This window comes from Dendrobium catenatum, unplaced genomic scaffold (assembly GCF_001605985.2).
Source record: "Dendrobium catenatum unplaced genomic scaffold, ASM160598v2 fragScaff_scaffold_743, whole genome shotgun sequence".
In the NCBI taxonomy this organism is placed as follows: Eukaryota; Viridiplantae; Streptophyta; class Magnoliopsida; order Asparagales; family Orchidaceae; genus Dendrobium; species Dendrobium catenatum.
Genome location: NW_021319205.1, coordinates 4,462,691 through 4,482,600, shown reverse-complemented (window position 1 = coordinate 4,482,600; position 19,910 = coordinate 4,462,691). Strand labels below are relative to the sequence as shown.

At 34.7% G+C, this 19,910-nt stretch overlaps 1 protein-coding gene across 3 annotated transcripts; it reads left to right on the top strand.

Annotated features, from left to right (window-relative positions):
• Positions 1–5,856: 5,856 nt before the first annotated feature.
• Positions 5,857–19,555, top strand: LOC110093279 (protein MANNAN SYNTHESIS-RELATED 2). Of its 3 annotated transcripts, none has more exons than XM_028696456.1 (6): positions 5,857–6,070; positions 9,871–10,009; positions 10,135–10,205; positions 10,948–11,033; positions 11,107–11,689; positions 19,209–19,555. In XM_028696456.1, exons 1-6 carry the CDS (start codon positions 5,969–5,971, stop codon positions 19,443–19,445), a joined length of 1,218 nt encoding a protein of 405 aa, XP_028552289.1. In that variant the 5' UTR covers positions 5,857–5,968; the 3' UTR covers positions 19,446–19,555. The 3 variants fall into 3 exon arrangements, with proteins under 3 accessions (XP_028552289.1, XP_028552290.1, XP_020673776.1); XM_028696457.1 differs by having other exon boundaries at positions 5,858–6,070; positions 19,153–19,327; XM_020818117.2 differs by having other exon boundaries at positions 5,864–6,070; positions 19,185–19,553.
• The last annotated feature ends 355 nt before the right edge of the window (positions 19,556–19,910 follow it).

Here is a 19,910-nt window from a genome sequence, read left to right as displayed (position 1 = left end):
TCCCCTTTAGGGATGTCTTCTCCTCTTTGGAATTCAAGTTGGATATTAATATCCCAAACTTAAATCACTTTGAATATTTACAACCGTTATATAATCAAATTACATTTGAAAAGATAAAATTCTAGACTTGATCATACATAATTATCCTAATAATCAGCAGTTATTTATAATCCCAAGAAATTATAATCAATCTCAAGTAGTTAATATTTGAAATTTAAAATGCTCAATTACTCACGACATAGAGTGCAAAAAAATAAGTAAACAAATACATCAATTCTAAACTGGCAACCAGCATGTAGTGAAAGCTCAAAAACCCAGCACACAGCAGAAAAGTAAACACCGGCCTAGCCTAAAACTAGAGTTGGTTGTCCTAGAAAATCATCTAAAGTTTGTGAGTAAGGCTGTGTGGTTTGGATATGTCCTAAGTAGGATCATTATATTGAAGTTGCTTAAGGTTCGATTAGTTGAAAGGCTTAAGGGAAAATTTAGGTTCGAGTTTAAATATTAATGACTTAAAGTTAATTTTAAAATAGATTTTAATTATTTATTGGATACCACCTTTGTTTCTCATCAAGGCCGTGAAGTTTATTTCACCTTCCTTGTGGCTAAGCTAATAGCCTCGTAGGCCTGTGTTACTTAGTGGTACCCGGTATGATTAAGTGATTTAAGTTGATTAAAGTTTGAAAGTTAATAAATTTTAATTAAAGTTGGTTAATTACTGGATTTTAAAGTCAATTAAAATTTATGGAGTTTTAGAATGATTTTCAAGTTTTAGGAATTTTTTGGATTATTTTGATCATTTAATTAAGGGGTCAAAAATTGACTTTTTAATTAAGAGTATCTTCTAGAAAATTAATAATTTATTAAAATACTAGACCTTAATATGATCAGTTAGACTATAAGTACGCTAAAATTAGATTTTTTTTATTTAGTTATGAAGGTTCGAAGATTTGACTAATTTTGACTTAAGTTTGACCGATTTGTTGACTTTTTGACTTTGAGTGATTTTTGAAGGTTTAATATTTTTAATAAATACTAGATTTAATTATGAGTTGAATGCTTTTGAATTTGGTCAATTTGAAGTTTTCTAGAATTAATTATGAATTTTCAAAATTTGTGTATTTATTGAATTTATTTAATTATTTAATTAGAGGGATTTTCTTGATTTTGCTCCAAATGAATTTCAAACTCCTTGAAATCAACACCAAAAGTTAGGAATGACCTAAGGAGAGATTCCCAAGTGTTTGGGAATTTTTTGAAATTTTTAATTATTTTAAATTAATAAATTAATTAAATATTAATTTTTAATTAAAATTAAATTAGGTTCAATTTTGCTGTCAAATCAAAGAGCTTTTAATTTTCATTGATTAAGGATTTGATTCTGGTCAATTATAGGTATTATTTATATTTTTTAGAGTAAAACTTGATTTATTGTAATTTTTGGAAGTTTTAAAGCTTAATTTACTAATTTTGACTTGTTTAATTTTCTATCAAATAAACTCCAAATTAGGTGAAATTTAACCTATGGTTTTTTGAAATGTCACTAAGTTTAATGCTGTTGAATTTCACCCCTATTGGTGTGTATATAATACCCTAGGAATTTTCTAAGTTTCTAGACACTTCCTTAATTATTTTTCCTAAGTGTCTATACTGTTCAAATTGGCTTGAAACTTGGTGTATTTAACCCTGGTACATATGCATTCACATCATAGAAGTTTTACAGCAAAATGCAAAAAATCTAGGGAGTTATGAATTTTTAAAGTTTAGGGTCTAAAATGGATCCTTTACCTTAAAAATTCACATCACAGAGATCTATTAAGTATTTGACCCTAGGAAAATCATTAAACATGCCTAAGATACCCAATAATCTTCCAACAAAATTTGGACTTCAGTTGACCACGAGATTGTGAGAAAATTACAAAAAATGAAATTAATATAAACTTAAATATCTCACAATACATAAATAAAATAAACTTAATTTTAGTTTTAATAAATACTACATTAAATTTCCTTTCCAACGAGCCCAAGAACTTCCCATTTAGTGGAAAACTTGATTTTCTGTGAATTTTAGATGATAAGGGCATTTGTTTTAATTCTTTTTAATATAATTTTGGTCAAACCGGCCGCCGGTGCCAATGATTGGCGTTGAAACGGCGGCGAGGAATGGCGTTGTAACACGTGGCGGGCTGGGTCCTGCCACTTAACTACGTCAGATGGCTGGATCGATCGTCCGTTTACCGCATCTGATCGGGCAGCTACGAGAGAGCCACGCCGGCATCAAGACCAAGGAATGACCCGCGTTCGAGCCAGAGGGTAGCCGCGTAAGTCTAGGAGGTGAAGCGGCTATTTCTGGGTCGTCCGATCATGCTAAAAGCGAGCGCGATCGGATGGCTCTGGTTGAACCAGAGTCAAAGATTTTTAAATGCTCATATCTTTCAAAATACTTGATGAAATTGCACGAAATTTGAACTGTAACTAGAGGGCAACGTGATCTAACAATGCCTGGAGTTTGGAGGCTCCATGCATTTTAGATTTGCTACAGTTTTAAATTTAAAATTTTACTAAAAACGAGAATAACTTACAATCCAACTGTCTGATTTTTGACTTATTGGGCTTGTTGGAAAGCTAAAGATGCCTTCTTCAACTTTGGTGAAGACTCCAAGAGCTAGCTCTGGCTGTATTTGAAGTTATTCAATGAGGGCTTTGGAGGCTAGATTTTGATGAAGAAAAGCTTGGGAGCATTAGGGAAAGGCCTGGAGAAGGTTTTAGAGAGTTTTGGAGGCTGAAATAGCTCTGGGGAAGAGGGATTGAGTGAGAGAATGCTAGCGTTAGAATCCTCGCTCTTTAGTCCTTTCCCCTATTCAAGATACCTTGGCTATAGGGGACGATTCTGATCGACTTGGAAGCCTCCTTGATGCATTCCATTTATCTCCAGGGCAGTTAGAAGCAGGGAATCAAAAAGGACAAAGTACATCTATGTGGAAAGGTGAAAATGTCCTTTGGGCACAAGGGATAATTTAGATTTGATCTAATCCTAATCTAAGGATTAGGATTACCTTAAGAATACTCTAGAAGCTATTTGAAACTGCTGAAGTGAAGTGGATTTGAGGTGGCATGTTCATTAGGGCAAGATCGACCATCTAAGCCTTTTAAAGCTTTATATTGACTGTTTGACCAGTCAATATGGTCAATAATGCTGAGGTGGCAGCCAAGGATAGTTGAGGAGCTAATTAAAATAGCTTGAAGAGGGTTTGACACTCAAGAATTAAGGCTTGAATATTTTGGAAATGATTTAAGGTGGTTTGACCAAAGGTTAATGGGTTAACTTGGTCAAAAAGGCCATAACTTGATTCATATTAGATTCAGAGAAGTTTAAAGCATATAATTGAAGGGACATGGAAATTTGACAAGCTTTATTGAATTGAGTTTAAATATAGACCTAAATGGGCCAAGTTTGACCAGATATGGGCCAAGTTGACCAAATCAACTAGTGACTGGGTCAGGATGATCAGTCAAGTACAAATCAATTAGGATGAGTTCAAGAGAGTTTTAGAGGATTCAGAATTAAACTGGAGCTTAATTGGGTGGAAATAGGTTTAAAGGCTGATTGAGTCAACCTTGGTTGACTTGGTCAACCGGGTGGGTCCAGGGTTTGGAAATGGATTCATCAGGTTTGTTTTGATATTTGAAAATTATTGGAAGTGGTTACAAACAATTTAGAGGTCATTTGGTTTGAAATGGGTATTTGAACCCCATAAGGGTATTTTGGTAAAAAAGGTCGATCTGGTCAACCAGATTTGACCAGGTTCAGAGTTTGAATCTAATGTGTTCCTAATGGTGATTAGGATGTATTGGGAGAGGTTTTAGGGTTTGATTTGAAAATGGCATGTTGAAATCCAGAGAAACTTCAAAATTGCCTTAAAAGGGCATTTTGGTCATTTTGACCCCTGGTCAACTGGGGGGTCAAAGTGGGTCGACAAAAATGCAGTTTAATATTCAATAGGTCAGGATTAAAGGTTTAGAAGTGATTAGAGGCTTTGGATAAAGCTCCAAGGTCAGGATCTACTAAATGACAGGTTAAGTGGCATAGGCCGTAAATATTTGAAGGTTTTACAGCATTTGGAATTCGATTAAGTTTCTGGGGTTAGATAACTCATAATTGGATCAAATTTGAAGGGTTACCTCTGGAGACATATCTTATCACTTTACAAGTGATAGAATCTGAATCAGAGGTCATTTGACTGGGTTTTGAAGTATTTGAAAATTCACTAAAAAAGGCTTTTAGGACTTGGACCTTTGGCCTTGGATTTGAGTCTGGATTGATCTAAGATCTAAGTAGACCCTAAGGTCTGGATTGATCTAAGATCTAAGTAGATCAAAAGGTATGAAGTCTAGAAGGATCATAAGACCTATAATAGATCCTAAGGTCGGGATTCTAGGAGGATCCTAGAGTTTGGATTGATTTGGAGATTAAATTGATTTAGGGTCAGGATTGGTCCAAGTGACCTCATACAAAAAATGAGATCAACAGTTATACATAATTATTTGATGGGTCTCAAGCTTGCGCTCCTTCTCTCATTTTCATTGGCTGTCGAAAGTGTTCTTCATCACTGATTGCATCCATAATTTAAGAAAGGAGGCATAGAGGGGAATGAAGGAGCTTCTTCCATATTATGATATATCATAATTCCTTTAATTATAATCTCACATTTTGAGGCAATAACCACAGTTCTAAAATCATTGCTAATTGTCTTATTTTCAATGATGAGCTCCTAGTCAAAGTTTTCTAGCTATTTTTTGGCCCCTAATTGGTCCTATGAAGTCAACACAAGTTCCCCATAAAATCATAATAGTGTGGCCAAGATAAAGTAGTAGATATGCAATTATATCCCTTAAAATTAAGATGGTTCTTGGTGCAGTTCAATAATTAGCTAAAATTCTAAGTTACTACAAATCCAATGCATATTTAAAATGCCCTTATCATAGTCCTTGAGTGAATGATACCTATTACACAGTGGGCTCCAAGTCTTTATTTCTACCATTTAATATTGAAATACAAATATTAAATTCCTCAAAGAGTAGTCATACTTCTAAAAATCCTCAGAAATTATTCTCTTGATCCCAACAACTTAATGTTGTTTTGCTTCTTGAATTTTAATAAGAGATAATGCTCTCCAATTGTATATGCAAAATAAATATTTTAGAGAGATAAGCAATGAGATTTTATTAGATGTTCAATAAAAAGTATAAGTTTATAGAAGCAATGAGAAATAAAAATGTATAAATATAATTTTTATAAAAATATTCAATCTATGCTCCCTCCAAAAATATAAGTTTATAGATATATATTAAAACATATTAATGATATTTTTAAAATAGCAAATTTACGTCTCCCCTCAATTTTTTTGGCTCCATAAGAATTCATAAGATTTTTTAAAATAGCCATTCCAATAAATTTTTTTTAACTACACCATAATTCATATATTAATTTGAAGCAAATGGCAATTAATGCACACAATTATTTGAAATTATTTTATTAATATTTATTCATTGTCCATTTCATTAAGATATTATATGATGCATTAATTAGTACTGCTAAATGTTTTTACTTCTATTTATATTTATTAAATACCATGAAAATGCAATAAATATTGACTTGATAAAAAAGAAAATTAAAAAATTTAAATTCGAATTAAACACAAAATATAAGAGAAGGCTCAAGTGTTATTTTCTTAATAATTGGACGTCGGCACCCACTAATTTGTCGACCAGAGAAATTATCAGTCCAATAGCTTCTTTTCTCCCTCTGCCTCCATTTCTTAAAAGGTGTTGGCTCCGCGTTCTATCTGCTACATTTCAGGGCCAAGGAGTCTCGTCTTTGTTTCTGCGCTTGCTCTCTGTGCCAATCTCTGCTCGCCTGATCTCTTTCGCCGTCTTTCGGTGTTCTACACTTTGGCGGATTGCGACAATGGCAGTGGATCCAAGGCAGATTCTGGGGGCTTTCCTCACCATCTCCATGTTCGCTATGCTGGGGAATATGATCAAGAGAGACCATTTCGATGCCTACAAGGTAACGGACTAGTTGATTGTAGCTTCCATTTTTTATTTCTGGGATTCTTCTTGTTGAAATGTGCTGTTGGTTGAATTTAGTTCTGTTGATTTGATTTATTATGGTTAGTAGTAGAGATGATTTAGTTTGACACATTAAAAGGTTGGATTTTGAGATATCATATTCTTAGGCTTTCTTGTTGTGTTCAGTTGGAGTGTAAGAAGCACGCTTGAAGTGTATTGGAACTGGCAGCTACGGTCGTCCATTTCACCAGCTTCTGTATGCATTCATGTGGAAATTAGATGCTTTTTGTTGTCAAGAAACCGATTCATCTATTGGGCTTTGCCACTGCTTTACTGTTCTTGGTATTAGACGAATGGGCATGGTGATACTTTGGCAGCCAAGATGTTCTAGGTTGAATAAATGATGAGAATCTAAGACATTGGAATTGCTCTTGGCCGTGAGTGCTTGGAGAAAGGAGAGAGTCTTGAAGGAAGAGGGCCATAGAAAGAGGGGAGTAGGGTGAGGAGGAAAGTTGAGGGGAGAGAGAGTGGAGGTAGAAAACCGAGGCGGGAGATGTCCAAGCTTTGCTTACATTTGTTTGTATTATTCATCAATATGCTTTTCAAAATACAAGCATCATTTATTTATGAGGAGAATCTTTTACATCTAATAACATATCAATAAGAAACAAGTAAAACAATATCAAAAGAAATATGATGGATCCTTTTGTAAAGATAAGATTTATATGAAAGATTCCTCAAAATAAAATAGCCTTTTGATTACATCGTTGTTATACATTGAATCCAAATAAGAAAGATGTTGACAAATCCAAATAAGATTAGAGAAACATGTGAAATAAAATTAGAGTGGAGGTAGAAAACCGAGGAGGAAGTAGTCTAGGCTTTGCCTGAAATTTGTTTGTATTAGTCATGAATATTCTTTTCAACATACAAGCATCATTTATTTATGAGGAGAATTTTTACATCTAAGAACATATCAATATGAAACAAGTAAAAGAGCGTCAATACTTTTGTAAAGATAATGTTTTATATGAAAGATTCCTCAAAATAAAATAGTCTTTTGGTTACATCATTTGCATACAATGAATCCAAATTAGGAAGATATTGACAAATTGAAATAAGATTAGTCAGACATGCCAAATATTATATCGATGCAGATTCCTATATCTACTCTCTTAAAGTATGGAGAACTCGTATATGAAGAATTGAATTGGATGAGATATTGTCTATAAATGAGGCGATGGTGAAACTTGCTCATGTACAATTTGCAAATGGCAGGAATAAGGCCATCTGTGTAGTTTGGAGATTATGGTGAACGTTAACATCAAACCAACATGTGCACTAGCAACTAGTTGGGGATTGGGTGGTGTTATTGGTAGTGGAATGATGCTAGTAATCATGTCTAAAGGTTGTGGCTATTGATCTGACTTGTGTACTTTTCTCAGTACACCAAGATGTAGACAAATACTGTAATTTAGCAGATGTAGATGAGGTTGATGTCCATCATAAGGAATAAGATGGCTATCAATAACTCAAACAACTAGAGGAGAGTTTGTGAACTTCATATTTGCATATCGCCATACATGATGCCACATTGCATCTCATTTATTTGATCAATAAGCATATTATGATATGGTGGTGGTGGCTATGAATAAACAAATTCTGCTTGTGTACTATTGATAGAGTAAATTGTATTTCCATTGGTATAAGTTAGGAATAACAAAAATTACTAGAGACTCCTCATACTCGGGCTAAACAAGTTCATATGTCTCTGGCTCAAGATGCATGGACCACTAAAGATTAGTCTTAATATAATGAGCTAGCATGATATCAAGCTTAGGCACTAGCTCAAATTCACGTTTGAGCGATCAAAGATCAAATTGGGTTACATGCTCAGGCTTAAGCTCGAACATTAGTGACCGAGCATAATCATCTTTAACATAAATTGGTGCAGGTAATGGGTTATTGGAGGTAATGGGCATGATGGAGCTTTCGTGTAACATCAGTTGGTAATAACAACAGTTACTGAAGACTCCTCATGCTTTGCTTCAATAACATCCTGTATCTTTGTCTCAAGATGTAATGGAACAATAAGGAGCAGTCTTAACATCATTGTTGCTATGATATCATGTTCAGACACTGGCTCAAACTCAAGCCCAAACACTTGATCGGGCTCAAGTTTGTATATATATGCTTATGCTCAAGTGATCAAGATCAAACATGGGTGACCAATTACAATCATCCTTAACATAAATTCGAGGCAATGGACTAGTGGAGTAATAGGCATGTTAGAGTTTCGTGTAACCTTTAGATAATGGGCAATGGTGGTTGCCTTGCCTGTAACCATCACATCTATAATGCTCAATAAAGGTGGTGCAAAAGCTTCGATAATCATTCAAGGAACATTATTGCTGTATCCAAAAGGTCATGTATGAACAACATGGCTTTTCTCAGCCCTATTGGGGTGTTGGACATCTAATGAGCTTGCGGTCAACCAATCGACATCATGGCTACTTGCCCCCTCCTTTCCTACATCCAAAAAGTCATGCACATGTGGTTCTGCAAGTGTTAACTCATTTAGGTCATTGGTAAAACAGTGAGCAAACAGTTAATGAACAAGGCAAGTGGTTTTTGGGAACCTTGTCGTCATATCCATACGGTCATATTGGATAGTTCCGTTGGCATGGACTCTACCGGGTTGTTGGACAACCTATGAGCTATTAGTTGACAACTTAGGTAGAGAAGGGATCTATATGAGGAGATGATGAGCTCAAGAGTCTCATTCATCTTGGGTGATGGTGCAGTGTCATTCAAACAAAACCACCATATTTCTACATCTACCCTTTTTCTATCATACCCATTTTATTTATGATGAAGAGGTTACCTCCGCTTTTGTTCATGGGAGATGTGGGGCTAAACTTACATGAAGAATCATGAAAACTAGCTATTTGAGTCATCTAGGGAATCCAAAAGTTGAGTTCCACTGGATTTTTTTTACTTTTTATTTGTTGAAATTGAGCTGATTATATGTATGATTTACATATCATATATATGATCAATCTTATATATTGGTCGTATGTTCAATTAGTTGACTTGATTGGAGCTTAACTTAGGGTTGCTTTGGTTATTTTATTCGGATCAAAACATTTCTGATTCTTTTGATCATGTTGTCTTATTATGCAATCTCTTGAACTAACTTGACTTGGCTTGACCAGGTTGGTGAAATTTGATGAACGTTGACCTTGCTAATTTGTCTGGGTTTTGGACCATTTTGGTATAGAAATATTTCGAGACATAGTTTGAGACCTTTAATTGCTACCACTGCAGGGGCATCGACGTTGATGCCCCTTAGGATGATAGGTTGGGCCAAGCCCACTTGAATCACAACCTCCCCTAGTAAGGAATTTGTTTTGGCCAATAATCATAATTATGTAGTCAATACCAACGAGGAAGTTGATTACATTTTCAAATAAGACAAGTGATGATATTCCAATCCTGATGATGAGTCGATAATTGAGTCCTGCATCAAGAAATGGGTCAATTCTCTTGGATTTTGTGTGATTTTTACCTCATTGATTGATTGTGAAAGAAAAGGATTTCTGATTCACATATGTTTGCTACGCAATTTCCTGTTCCCTTCTTTAATGTTAATGCAGAGCTTCAAATTATGTTTCTTGAATGAAGTTACCTGCCCTAGCTTCGCTCTAAATTTTGTATTTATTAAATTTTCTTGCGTTTTAGCTCTTTTTTATAGTTAGGACCAGCCCAAACATTCACAGAGTTTTGTTGTGTGCTCAGATGAGTCTTCAAATGCAATCTGGTGTTCGCTTAAAGAAGTTTGAGGAGAATAAGGTTTCAGCAATAACACTTTTGTCTAAGGGTCCCTGGAATGTTGATAGCCAGCAGCTGAAGCAATGCTGGACCAAACCGGTTTCAAGTAATTTATAAAGAGAATGCTTGAAATCAACGCATAAACTATGACGATTTAGTCAATTATGTATACTGGTTTTATACTTGCTTTTTCCTTCTGTTTTAATTTGCTTTTCTGGTTTGCTAATGCAGAGGATACTGAGCCATCCAAAGGTTTCATTGTATTCTCTTTGACAAATGGTCCCGACCATCATGTGTCGCAGGTATTTGTCAATAGATTTTTTCATGGTGAATCTTATACGATTCCTCGAATCAAAGATGATATCATCAGCTTGCTGTTGAATTCAGCTTTATTTAGAGCTGGTTTCAGTTACGGGCCAGTTTTAAAGAGCTTCTTCTTGGATTTGTTTACAGTCAGAATGAACTGTACTATGAACCCTTAGTGTTCTGTATTTGCCAAGCATGAGACCAGAAACCCTTTTTTTAGCTAGCTCTTTTGATCTTTAATTGCCATGGAGATGCTCTGTTTTTTTGCTCAACTAAAAAATCTTCAAAGTTCTAATCAATTGATCTCTTCTTTTCGTTATAATTCGTCCGGATCTAGGGTATCTAGGGTTTTCTTGGTATGGTTATTGGTACTTGTAAAAATAGGTATAGATTTGTTATGAGAAAAGCGGAGTTTTGAAAAAAATGGGTGAGTAATATAGACTTTTTTCTCGAACAGAGTTTGGTAGCTGTCTGTAAAGCATTTCTAAATGCGCCCTCAGGCTCTCAGCTGTTGATATTGGCATCTAAAAGGATGATTGGATTGTTTTTTCCTTTGCATTGTATTAAAACCGGAAATAACAAGTTCCAGAAAATAAAGAAAAACGTTATTTGTATGCTCACATCATTTATTCTGACAAAAACTACTCTATATTTAGCATGTTTGTTTTTTCAGCAATCTTGATGCTCTTTTTTCTATAATTTGATGTAAGTGTTTTTTTTTTCCTTCTATTTTGTCAGCTTGCAGATGCTGTGGTTATTGCTAGGTATGTAAATGCCACACTTGTCCTACCTGACATCAGGGGAAGTGAACCAGGTCAAAAGAGGTAATTTGTCTAGACCGAGTGTTTAATTTTCTGGTTTTGTACATGATTTGTTTTGAATCCTCAAAATATTCAGGATATTCCAAGATATGTATGATGTCGATAAATTCATGAGGAGCTTGGATGGTGTGATTACGATAGTTAAAGAGCTCCCCCCTGAAGTAACTTCCAGGAGCCCAGCTGTAGTGAGAGTTCCTAATGGGGCTTCAGAAGATTTCATAGTGAAAAAAATTGAACCTATATTCCGGGCTAAGGGTTACTTGAGGCTTTCTACCTACTTCCCTTCGGTAAATCTGAAATTGAGGGAGAAGCAGAATGCTGACCTGGCCTCGACAACATGCTTAGCAATGTTCGGAAGCCTTGAACTGAAACCAGAGATTCAGGAGCTGGTAGACATGATGGCTGGGAGCCTTAGAACCCTGAATCAGAAGTCAAATGGCTGTTTTGTTGCAATTGACTTGAGAACAGATGTTCTGGAGAAGAAAATCTGCAAACAAAATGGATTTAAGAAAAGAAAGAGTTGTTACAACGCTCAAGAGATTGCAGAATTCTTGAAAAAAAGGGGCTTTGATGGAAATACCACTATTTACCTGACACAGACCTGGTGGCATGAAAGTCTCAATTTCTTCAGGGAGATATTTCCAAACACTTATATAAAGGTTTGCAGCTCTTTCTTTCCATCACTTTATGCCGATTACATCTATTTTATTTTATGTTGAAAGTTTTTCAAATTTTTTATTGCGTATTGCGCATAAGTTTCCAAACTATAGACCACATTTTGTTTTGATCCAACTTTTTAAAAACACTTCATTTAATCCAAGTAATATTTTACTTGCACTTTGTTCCTATTGTAACTGCTCCATTAATATTTGTTGGAATACTCTAATCACAGTTGCTTATACTTAGGGACCTGTTGTGATATCACTGCATCGTCATCTGACGGTTGTAATGCTTTCCTTTCTCTTTGATTTACTTCATAACTTATGACCATTTTGTTATCGATATCAAGAGAATAGGAGATTGCAGGTTTTCCCAAAATTCTAAATCCCCATGTAGAGTTATTGCCTTCAATTTGAGCTAACCACTGAATGCAAATATCTCAGTTCAGCCATCTGGGTTGAGTTTGAGATAGCAAAACTCAAATTCTAAGTGAAAATGTTGCCTTTCTATCATTCCTTGATTTAGTAAAGTTCTATCAAAACTGATTAAATCATCAAGGCTGGATTCAGGTCACCAACATCCTAAATAAAAAACCTAGTGGTGTCATCCATCCTATGACTTCATAATCCCTCGTAGGGAAAGCTTGGTTATAATCCTATTGGTGTCATTCCCTCCTATGGCTCCATACTCCCTCATAGGGAATGCTTGGTTATAAAGATCCACTCTTGATAAAAATCCGAAAATCAATATCAAAATTAGCCCTAACCCTCCCTTATGCTTAAAAAATTAATCCTATAGAACTCTAAGTTACCAAACTTAATCTTGAAAAACGTTAGGCAGTTAAATATAAATATTCCGTGTGGATGCCCCGATTACAAAGGCCTAGTTAAAAAAAAAATGTTGGGCTATCAAATTAAAAATTCTCTCAAAAAGGTCTAGGTTATAAAAATCTCCATTAAAAAATCTGGGTTATGAAGTCTTGTAATATCTTAGGCCATCCAATCTAATTCATTCCTTGGGCAGGTCAGGGTAAGAAGAATCCCTTAGAGAAGTCAGGCAAAATCTTATCACAACAAAGCATGAGCGTTGGCAGCTGGAAGAAGTTGGATGGAGTCTGAGGTGTTGCAATATGAAGTAGAAGGCGAGCGTGAGTAGGCTACTAGTGAAGTGATGAGGAGGACAACAAGCAAGGTGATAGTCAGGAGACGAGAGAAAATCATGTGTTAAGAAACAGAGAGAGGAGAGAGAAAGATGGAATGTAAAGATAGTTTAATTTTTTTTGCAAGAGAATAATAAGTACACCTTGAATATATCATTGTAAATAATAGAAAATGGGATAATAATTGAATTTTAAAACTAATCCTATCCAAATTGAATACGTCCTTGTAAATAATTCAAAATTAAACCTTGTATTGTCTAAATGGATAATTCATCCCATTTAACTCGATATAACTTAAAAATAATAATTTATATAGAAAAAAGAACTAAGAAATACAATTAAATTTCATATGTTTTACTCAATCTTGACTTTGACCTAGCTCTAATTCTTGCTTTGGGCTTATGTATTACATCAATTCTTGGGGGCTATAATAACTCTTCTCTAAAGAGTTAGGAATGTGGCACAGTAGGTGTGATACTAACTTCAACACTTCATGTGTGATTCAAGAGTGTTCACTAGGAGGCTGATTCTTCCTATGAACTTGATACTTGGGTAGTCTAGATGAACTTGTAGAAATTATTTCCCTACAACAACGACAAAATAACAACATCAAGCCTTTATCCAACTATGTGAAGTCGGCTACATGAATAGTTTTTCTCCATTGTGTCTTGTTATTAGTCAAATTCTCATTTAAATCTAATAAAGAAAGGCCATTTCTTATATTTTCTAACCAAGCCTTTTTAGGTCTACCTCTACCTTTCTTAACATAAGTCAAATCTAATACATCTACTTTCCTAATTGGGTCATTGGAAGACCGCCGTTTTATGTGACCAAGCCATCTAAGGCGTCTCTCTCTTATCTTCCACTAGAGCTACTCTAACTTTTTCACGTATATGCTCATTTCGTATCCTGTCTAAAAGTAAAGCCACTCATCCACCTGAGCATCGTCATCTTTGCAACACTTAACTTAATATTATGCTTCTCTTTTAAAAGCCACTCATCCACCTGAGCATCCTCATCTTTGCAACACTTAACTTAATATTATGCTTCTCTTTTAATGGCCAACATTTTGCACCATAAAGCATTGCAGGTCTCACCACCATTTTATAGAATTTTCCCTTAAGTTTGAGGGGACTTTCTATCCACAACAAGCCCATTGTATTCCTCCACTTCAACCTTCCAAGTTGAATCTACTATAATATCCCATCTATTTCACCATCATTATAAATAATAGACCCAAGATATCTAAAACAGTACTCTTATTAATGATTTGATGCCTAAATACAATCCCCCCTCTAGATCTATTATTACTAAAATTACACTCTATATATGCACTTTAGATCCACTCAAATAAAGCCTATAGACTCTAAGTTGACCTCCATAATTCAAGTATACCTTCAGCTCCCTCTCTAGTCTTATCAACAAGAAAATATCATCAGCAAAAAACATACACCAGGGACAACCTTTTGCAAATGTCTAGTGAGAACATTCATGACTAAAGCAAAAAGATATGGTTATAAGGCTGATTCTTCATATAATCCAACTGAGATAGGAAAATACTTGGTCAAACCACTTTGTGTTTGAACACAAGTAACACTTTTGCATGCATTTCCTTTAATGACTTGAATATAAGCATTATTAACCCTTACCCCTTTCTTTTCTTGAACTCTCCATAGCACTTCTCTTACAACTTTATCACATGCTTTCTCTAAATCAATAAATATCATATGTAGATCCTCCTTATTGTCTCTATACTTCTCCATCAAACCTCTCAATAAATGCTTAGCTTTTATAGTTGACCTACTCGGCATGAATCCAAATTGATTTTGAGAAACATTAGTATCACGCTGCAACCTATGCTCCAAAACTCTCTCTCATAGTTTTAAAGTATGACACATCAACTTAATTCTATAATTCACACAATCTTGTGTATCATCTTTATTCTTAAAAATATAAATTAACACACTCATTCTCCACTTATCTTACATCTTTTTAGTCTCCAAAATAATATTAAAAAGTTTAGTAAGCCAATAAATTCCTTCATCTCCTAAGCATTTCCACACTTCTATTGGAATACCATCATGTTTAATAGCTTTTCCACACTTTATTTTCTTTAAAGCCTCTCAAACTTCATTTTTACTAATATACCGATAAAATAAAAAATCTTTATTTTCATTTAGGATGCTAAGGTCACTAAAGTCAATCGTATTCTGACAATCTTCATTGAAAAGTTTAGCAAAATATCTCATCCATCTTTGTTGAATACCCTCTTCTAATAAAAGCACTTTTTGTCTTTATTCTTAATACACTTCACTTGAACTAAATCCTTATTACTCCTATCTCTTTATTTGACTAACTTATTTCTATAATAGAAATTATTTCTGTAAAAATTATATTTACTGTACTAGATGGGGCAATTATGGTGGAAGGAATCTTTGTGGCAATAACATTATTCATTCAAGTAGAATCTTCACCTATAGAAAGAATGAATGTAAGTATGAAAGGATCAATGGTGCCTCGATGATTTATTAGATCTTTGACATTAAGCACATGATTAAAATTAAATTGTTGATTCAAATCATTCCAATGAGAATTTGAACCTAATTTTATAAGAATTTTGTAAACCCTTGAAGTTCTTATATTTGGATGAATACATTTTGGTTGAGTTTGAACAAGAAAAAAATCACCCTTATTAAATTCCCCATTCTTTGTTGAGTATCAACCATAGTTTTATATCATTTTGCTTAGGAATTTGTAACTTTATGTCGAAATTATGTACATGTAAATGCTTAGCAAAAGGCACATCAAATTAAGAAAATATATTTGTTGAAGTAATGACATGAGATTTATAAGTTTTCTAGGATGCATGTCATGAGCAACCTCAAAAAGAGATTTCTTAGCAGTGCGCAAAATTATCATAACCAAACTCTATAATAGAAAGCATTAAATCTCTTGTGCCTAACAATTGCCAACCAAATATTTAACTAGGTTACCTTAATTTTTATTGACCACTTTTGATTGTCCATTAGTTTTTGAATGGAAGGCATAAAAAAAGTCCAATTCGTACCAAACATTTTCAATTAAGTTCTCTAAAGTGCCAACAAAATGTATATTATGATTAGAAACCATAGAATTAGGTAATTCATGCAATCTAATCATTTTTTTGAAAAAACGACTGAGGTCAAAGGGGCTATAGTCATTGACGGTAGTCAGAGGGACCGTAGTATGACAATAGTGGTTGGAGGGACCATTGTCGGGTGACAGAGGTTGGTGGACTATAGTTGGGCGATGGAGGTCAGTGATATGGTAGTTGGGCGGCGGAGGTCGGTGGGGTGGTAGTCATGTGACGTTGGTCGGAGGAACCATAGTCGGGAAACGGTGGTTGGAGAGACCGTAGTTGGGCTATTGAGTTTGTGAGGGCCGTAGTCGGGCGACGATGGTTGGAGGGACTATAGTCAGACGATGGTGCTAGATGGATATGTAGTTGGGTGATGATTGTCCAAAGACTACAGTCGACAAGCGACTGAGGCTGGAAAGATAATAATCGATAAGTGATGGGGGTCGTAGGATTGTAGTAGCTTGGTGATGGGGGTTTTCGGGCAGTGGTTTGCTGCAAAAAGGTTTGACGTCAGTGGTCAGGTGGCTGTTAGCTAGTGAAAGTCCAACAACAATAGTCGACATGCAAAAGTTCTGTGGTGGCGGCCAAGGCAAAGGTCTGGCATGGCTACTTGGTGGAAGCACAACAACGATGATCGGTCGACAGAGGTCTTGTGATGGCGGCTAGGCGGAGGCCTGGTGGCGGTGGCCGGGAGGCGAGGGTTCGCCTGTGATGGTGCTTGGGTGGAGCTTAAAAATTTTTCAACTCACAGGGCTCTCTTCCCTCTCTAGCTAAGGCTCCAAGCTTCCCTTTCATGTGAAGTGTGGAGGTCTATTTATAAATTTTTATGAGTGATATACCCCGTAAATATTGAGAAAACCAGGATCAAATCTAGACCATCGAACGACCCATATTGACTCCCTTGATTTGAAAGCACTCGTTCAACATTTAAGTGCTTTAATGATGTCAGAATTAAACGATCTTGGGCTTGTTAGATTCGTCTCATCGAGTCGCTCTATTCGACTATAATCATGCAAAATTTAAAGATCATTTGGTCATCCAATCAATATTTTGTAAGTTTCAATTATATTTCAGACCTTTTGATTTGTGCTCATTTGTGATCAGATTAGACTGATTTTGATGTCGGTTGGTTTGTCTCGTTGTGATGGTCAGTTTGACTACAAGGTTGATGAAATCGAAGTTCAAATGATCTCGAATTCAATTTTGAAAGTTTTCAATTCAAATATGCCTTGAGATTCACACTCAATTAAGATGACTTTTGGTGACGTATCATAAGTCTAGATGATCATACAAACTTTTTGGTAAGCTCACAAAATTGATACATAAAGAATAATGTGGTTGACATGATTTCTGATTGAATGCCAATAGAAACATGATGAGTACTAACATCATATAGTCTTATTACATCCAAGGCGTCCAGCTGGCTAGTCCACCATCTAATTTCATTATGTTAGTCATGAAGTGAAGTGCATATAATATATAACAATGAACCCTTAAGGACATTCATCAGTGACTTAAAATTCAGATACAATGCTTAATATATTGTCCTTGGCATAACGAAATATAGAATGAAAATTTGGATAAGCAAGATTCTCATTATTTAGTCTATAAAATCCAGGTGCCTTAATAGGAACAACATTCAACAGCTAATACACGCGACTCAGGGTATCAATTGCCTTGTTACCAACACACGCTCAATGTCAAACCACAAAAATGAACTTTGAAGATGTACAACACACGCATAGAATTTAGTTTTTGTTGTGATTGCAAGCACTTTGAGGACTTGCGATCATAATATAATTAAATCTCCTATGAAAATAAGTAGTCTTTCTAGTGGCTGAATTAAAGCATAAAATTCACAATAATTTGTCATGAAATTTTCCTTTTAAATGGGTAGTGTTCATCTGAAATATGCTTATTAGAGAGAAATTATTTTATGGGGAGTCCGGACGGTAAGAACCGTTCAAATTGTTGCATATTTAATGAGTATTTGCTGAGTATTTGTAATCCGTCCTTATTAGATGGGCCGTTTTTGGCTTAGGAAACTATCAATGCCAACCCCCGAAGCATCACATATAATTTTTATTTTAGAAATAAAGTAATCTTAAAAATCGAGAACCGACCTTTTGGTTCTTAAATAGTGTCAAAAGCTTTAAGTGCAGAAGAAGTATAATGAAATTTGGTGTGTTTGAACACATCAATCGTTAGTTCAATAGTAGTGGTAAACCTCTTAGGCTTCATTTGGGATGGCTTTTTTGTTGCTTCTTAAAGCAGGTCTTTAGTTTAAAAATCAAAATTTTTATACTAAATAGCTGCTTTAAGAAGCAACAAAAATGTCATCCCAAACGAAGCCTTATTGAATTTGCAATGCATGATCATTGAGCCGTAAAAATTACTCACATTGTTGTGGCCAATCTGAGCTTGCCTTAGCTCTAATATGATATTTAGAATCCTATTGATATAGATCATAAAGACTAAGAAAATGAAGTTAGACTAATAAATGAATACTTAGTCGCATTAAGGCCATTAAAAAAAAAAAAAGGCCATTTATAGATTTAATTTTGAGCACCAAATTGCTTCTTTAACTGCGTATCTTGAATTCAGTTCCTCAAATTTATTCTATTACTTAGTCACATTAATGGAATCTTATCATAAAATATTAATTTTGGTCAATAATTGTTGCCTTAACCTACATTTTATTTTATTCTAATTAGTAATGGCTGCCTGGCCACATGTTATTTCCTCATAATAACCAAAAAAAAAAAAAAAAGTAGATTCAGTTAATTTAACATAAGCAAAATGAACTTTTATTTGTTCAAAGATCTGGTGTTTGACACGATATGACAGTCATCTAAAAGAGCAGGATGAAAAATATAACTTAGGCTTCGTTCGAAACAGCATCCTTATTGCTTTTAAAATAGCTTTTTAAGTAAAAAGATTTCGAGTTCAAGAAATTTTTGTACTAAATAATTGCTTTAGAAAGTTGTCCCAAATAAAATCTTAATTTGACAGAAATTTAAGCTGAGAAAATACAAATTGCACACGTAAATGCCAATCCTCAAATCCAAGATTTATTTAAAAAATCCTTTGGAAGTGTGATGGTCACTTTCAAGCAATGGAGTAAAAATATGCTCGTCTTAAGCATTTTAGCTGCTTCTTAGTGCATTTTCTTTTTGCGAATTCAGCTTGCTCATAATGTTTGTACTCTTTCTTGAAGGATGATTTGATCCCTGCCGACAAGAAAGGTGCATTTCTGAAGGCAGGAAGCTCTGACCTACAGCGTGCAATCGATTTCTACATCTGTTCACAAAGTGATGCATTTGTTCCAGCCTTCACCGGCCTGTTTTATGGACATGTCGCTGGAAGAAGAATAGCTTCCGGCAGGACTCAAATACTTGTGCCTTCATCTCCTTCACCCGACTTTCTCTCCTCCTTTGTGTCCAAGAAGAACCATTTGGCTTACTCATGCTATTGCTAATAGAACTTTCATGGGATGCTTTCACTCAAGCCATTGGAGAGCCAAAAAGTTTGTTTTCTTATCTCAGGTTTTGCTTGGGCAGCTTTCTTACTACTTTCTAAAGCAGTTTTTTAGTATAAATTTTTTTTTTTCTACTAAAAAACTGTTTTAAAAAGTAATGTGAAAGCTATCCCAAATAAAACTTAAATTAGTATTGTATTTTTACTACAATAAGTTAAAAACTTCTTGTGAGCTTCTTGTGAGAGCTTCTTGTGAGAGGTTAAGCAATTTGATCTTTTTGTAAATAGGTTATGGAATTGTTTTGGTTGATGTCATTTGCCAATGTTATGTTGATAGAAGATGTTAGTTTTTTGATTTGTTGATTTTTTTTATCATTTTAGTATTTATATAAATTTATATATACAATAGGTATATTTATATGTCCTGACGATTTTTTTTTTTGTCCAGACTCGGCGCATCATAATT

Bases quoted from the DNA above. Each gene is read 5' to 3' on its own strand.
- LOC110093279 (XM_020818117.2), top strand. From the start codon at position 5,969: ATGGCAGTGGATCCAAGGCAGATTCTGGGGGCTTTCCTCACCATCTCC. The intron at 10,010-10,134 runs GTAATTTATAAA...TTGCTAATGCAG, and splicing joins CTGGACCAAACCGGTTTCAA to AGGATACTGAGCCATCCAAA. The intron at 10,206-10,947 runs GTATTTGTCAAT...CTATTTTGTCAG, and splicing joins CCGACCATCATGTGTCGCAG to CTTGCAGATGCTGTGGTTAT.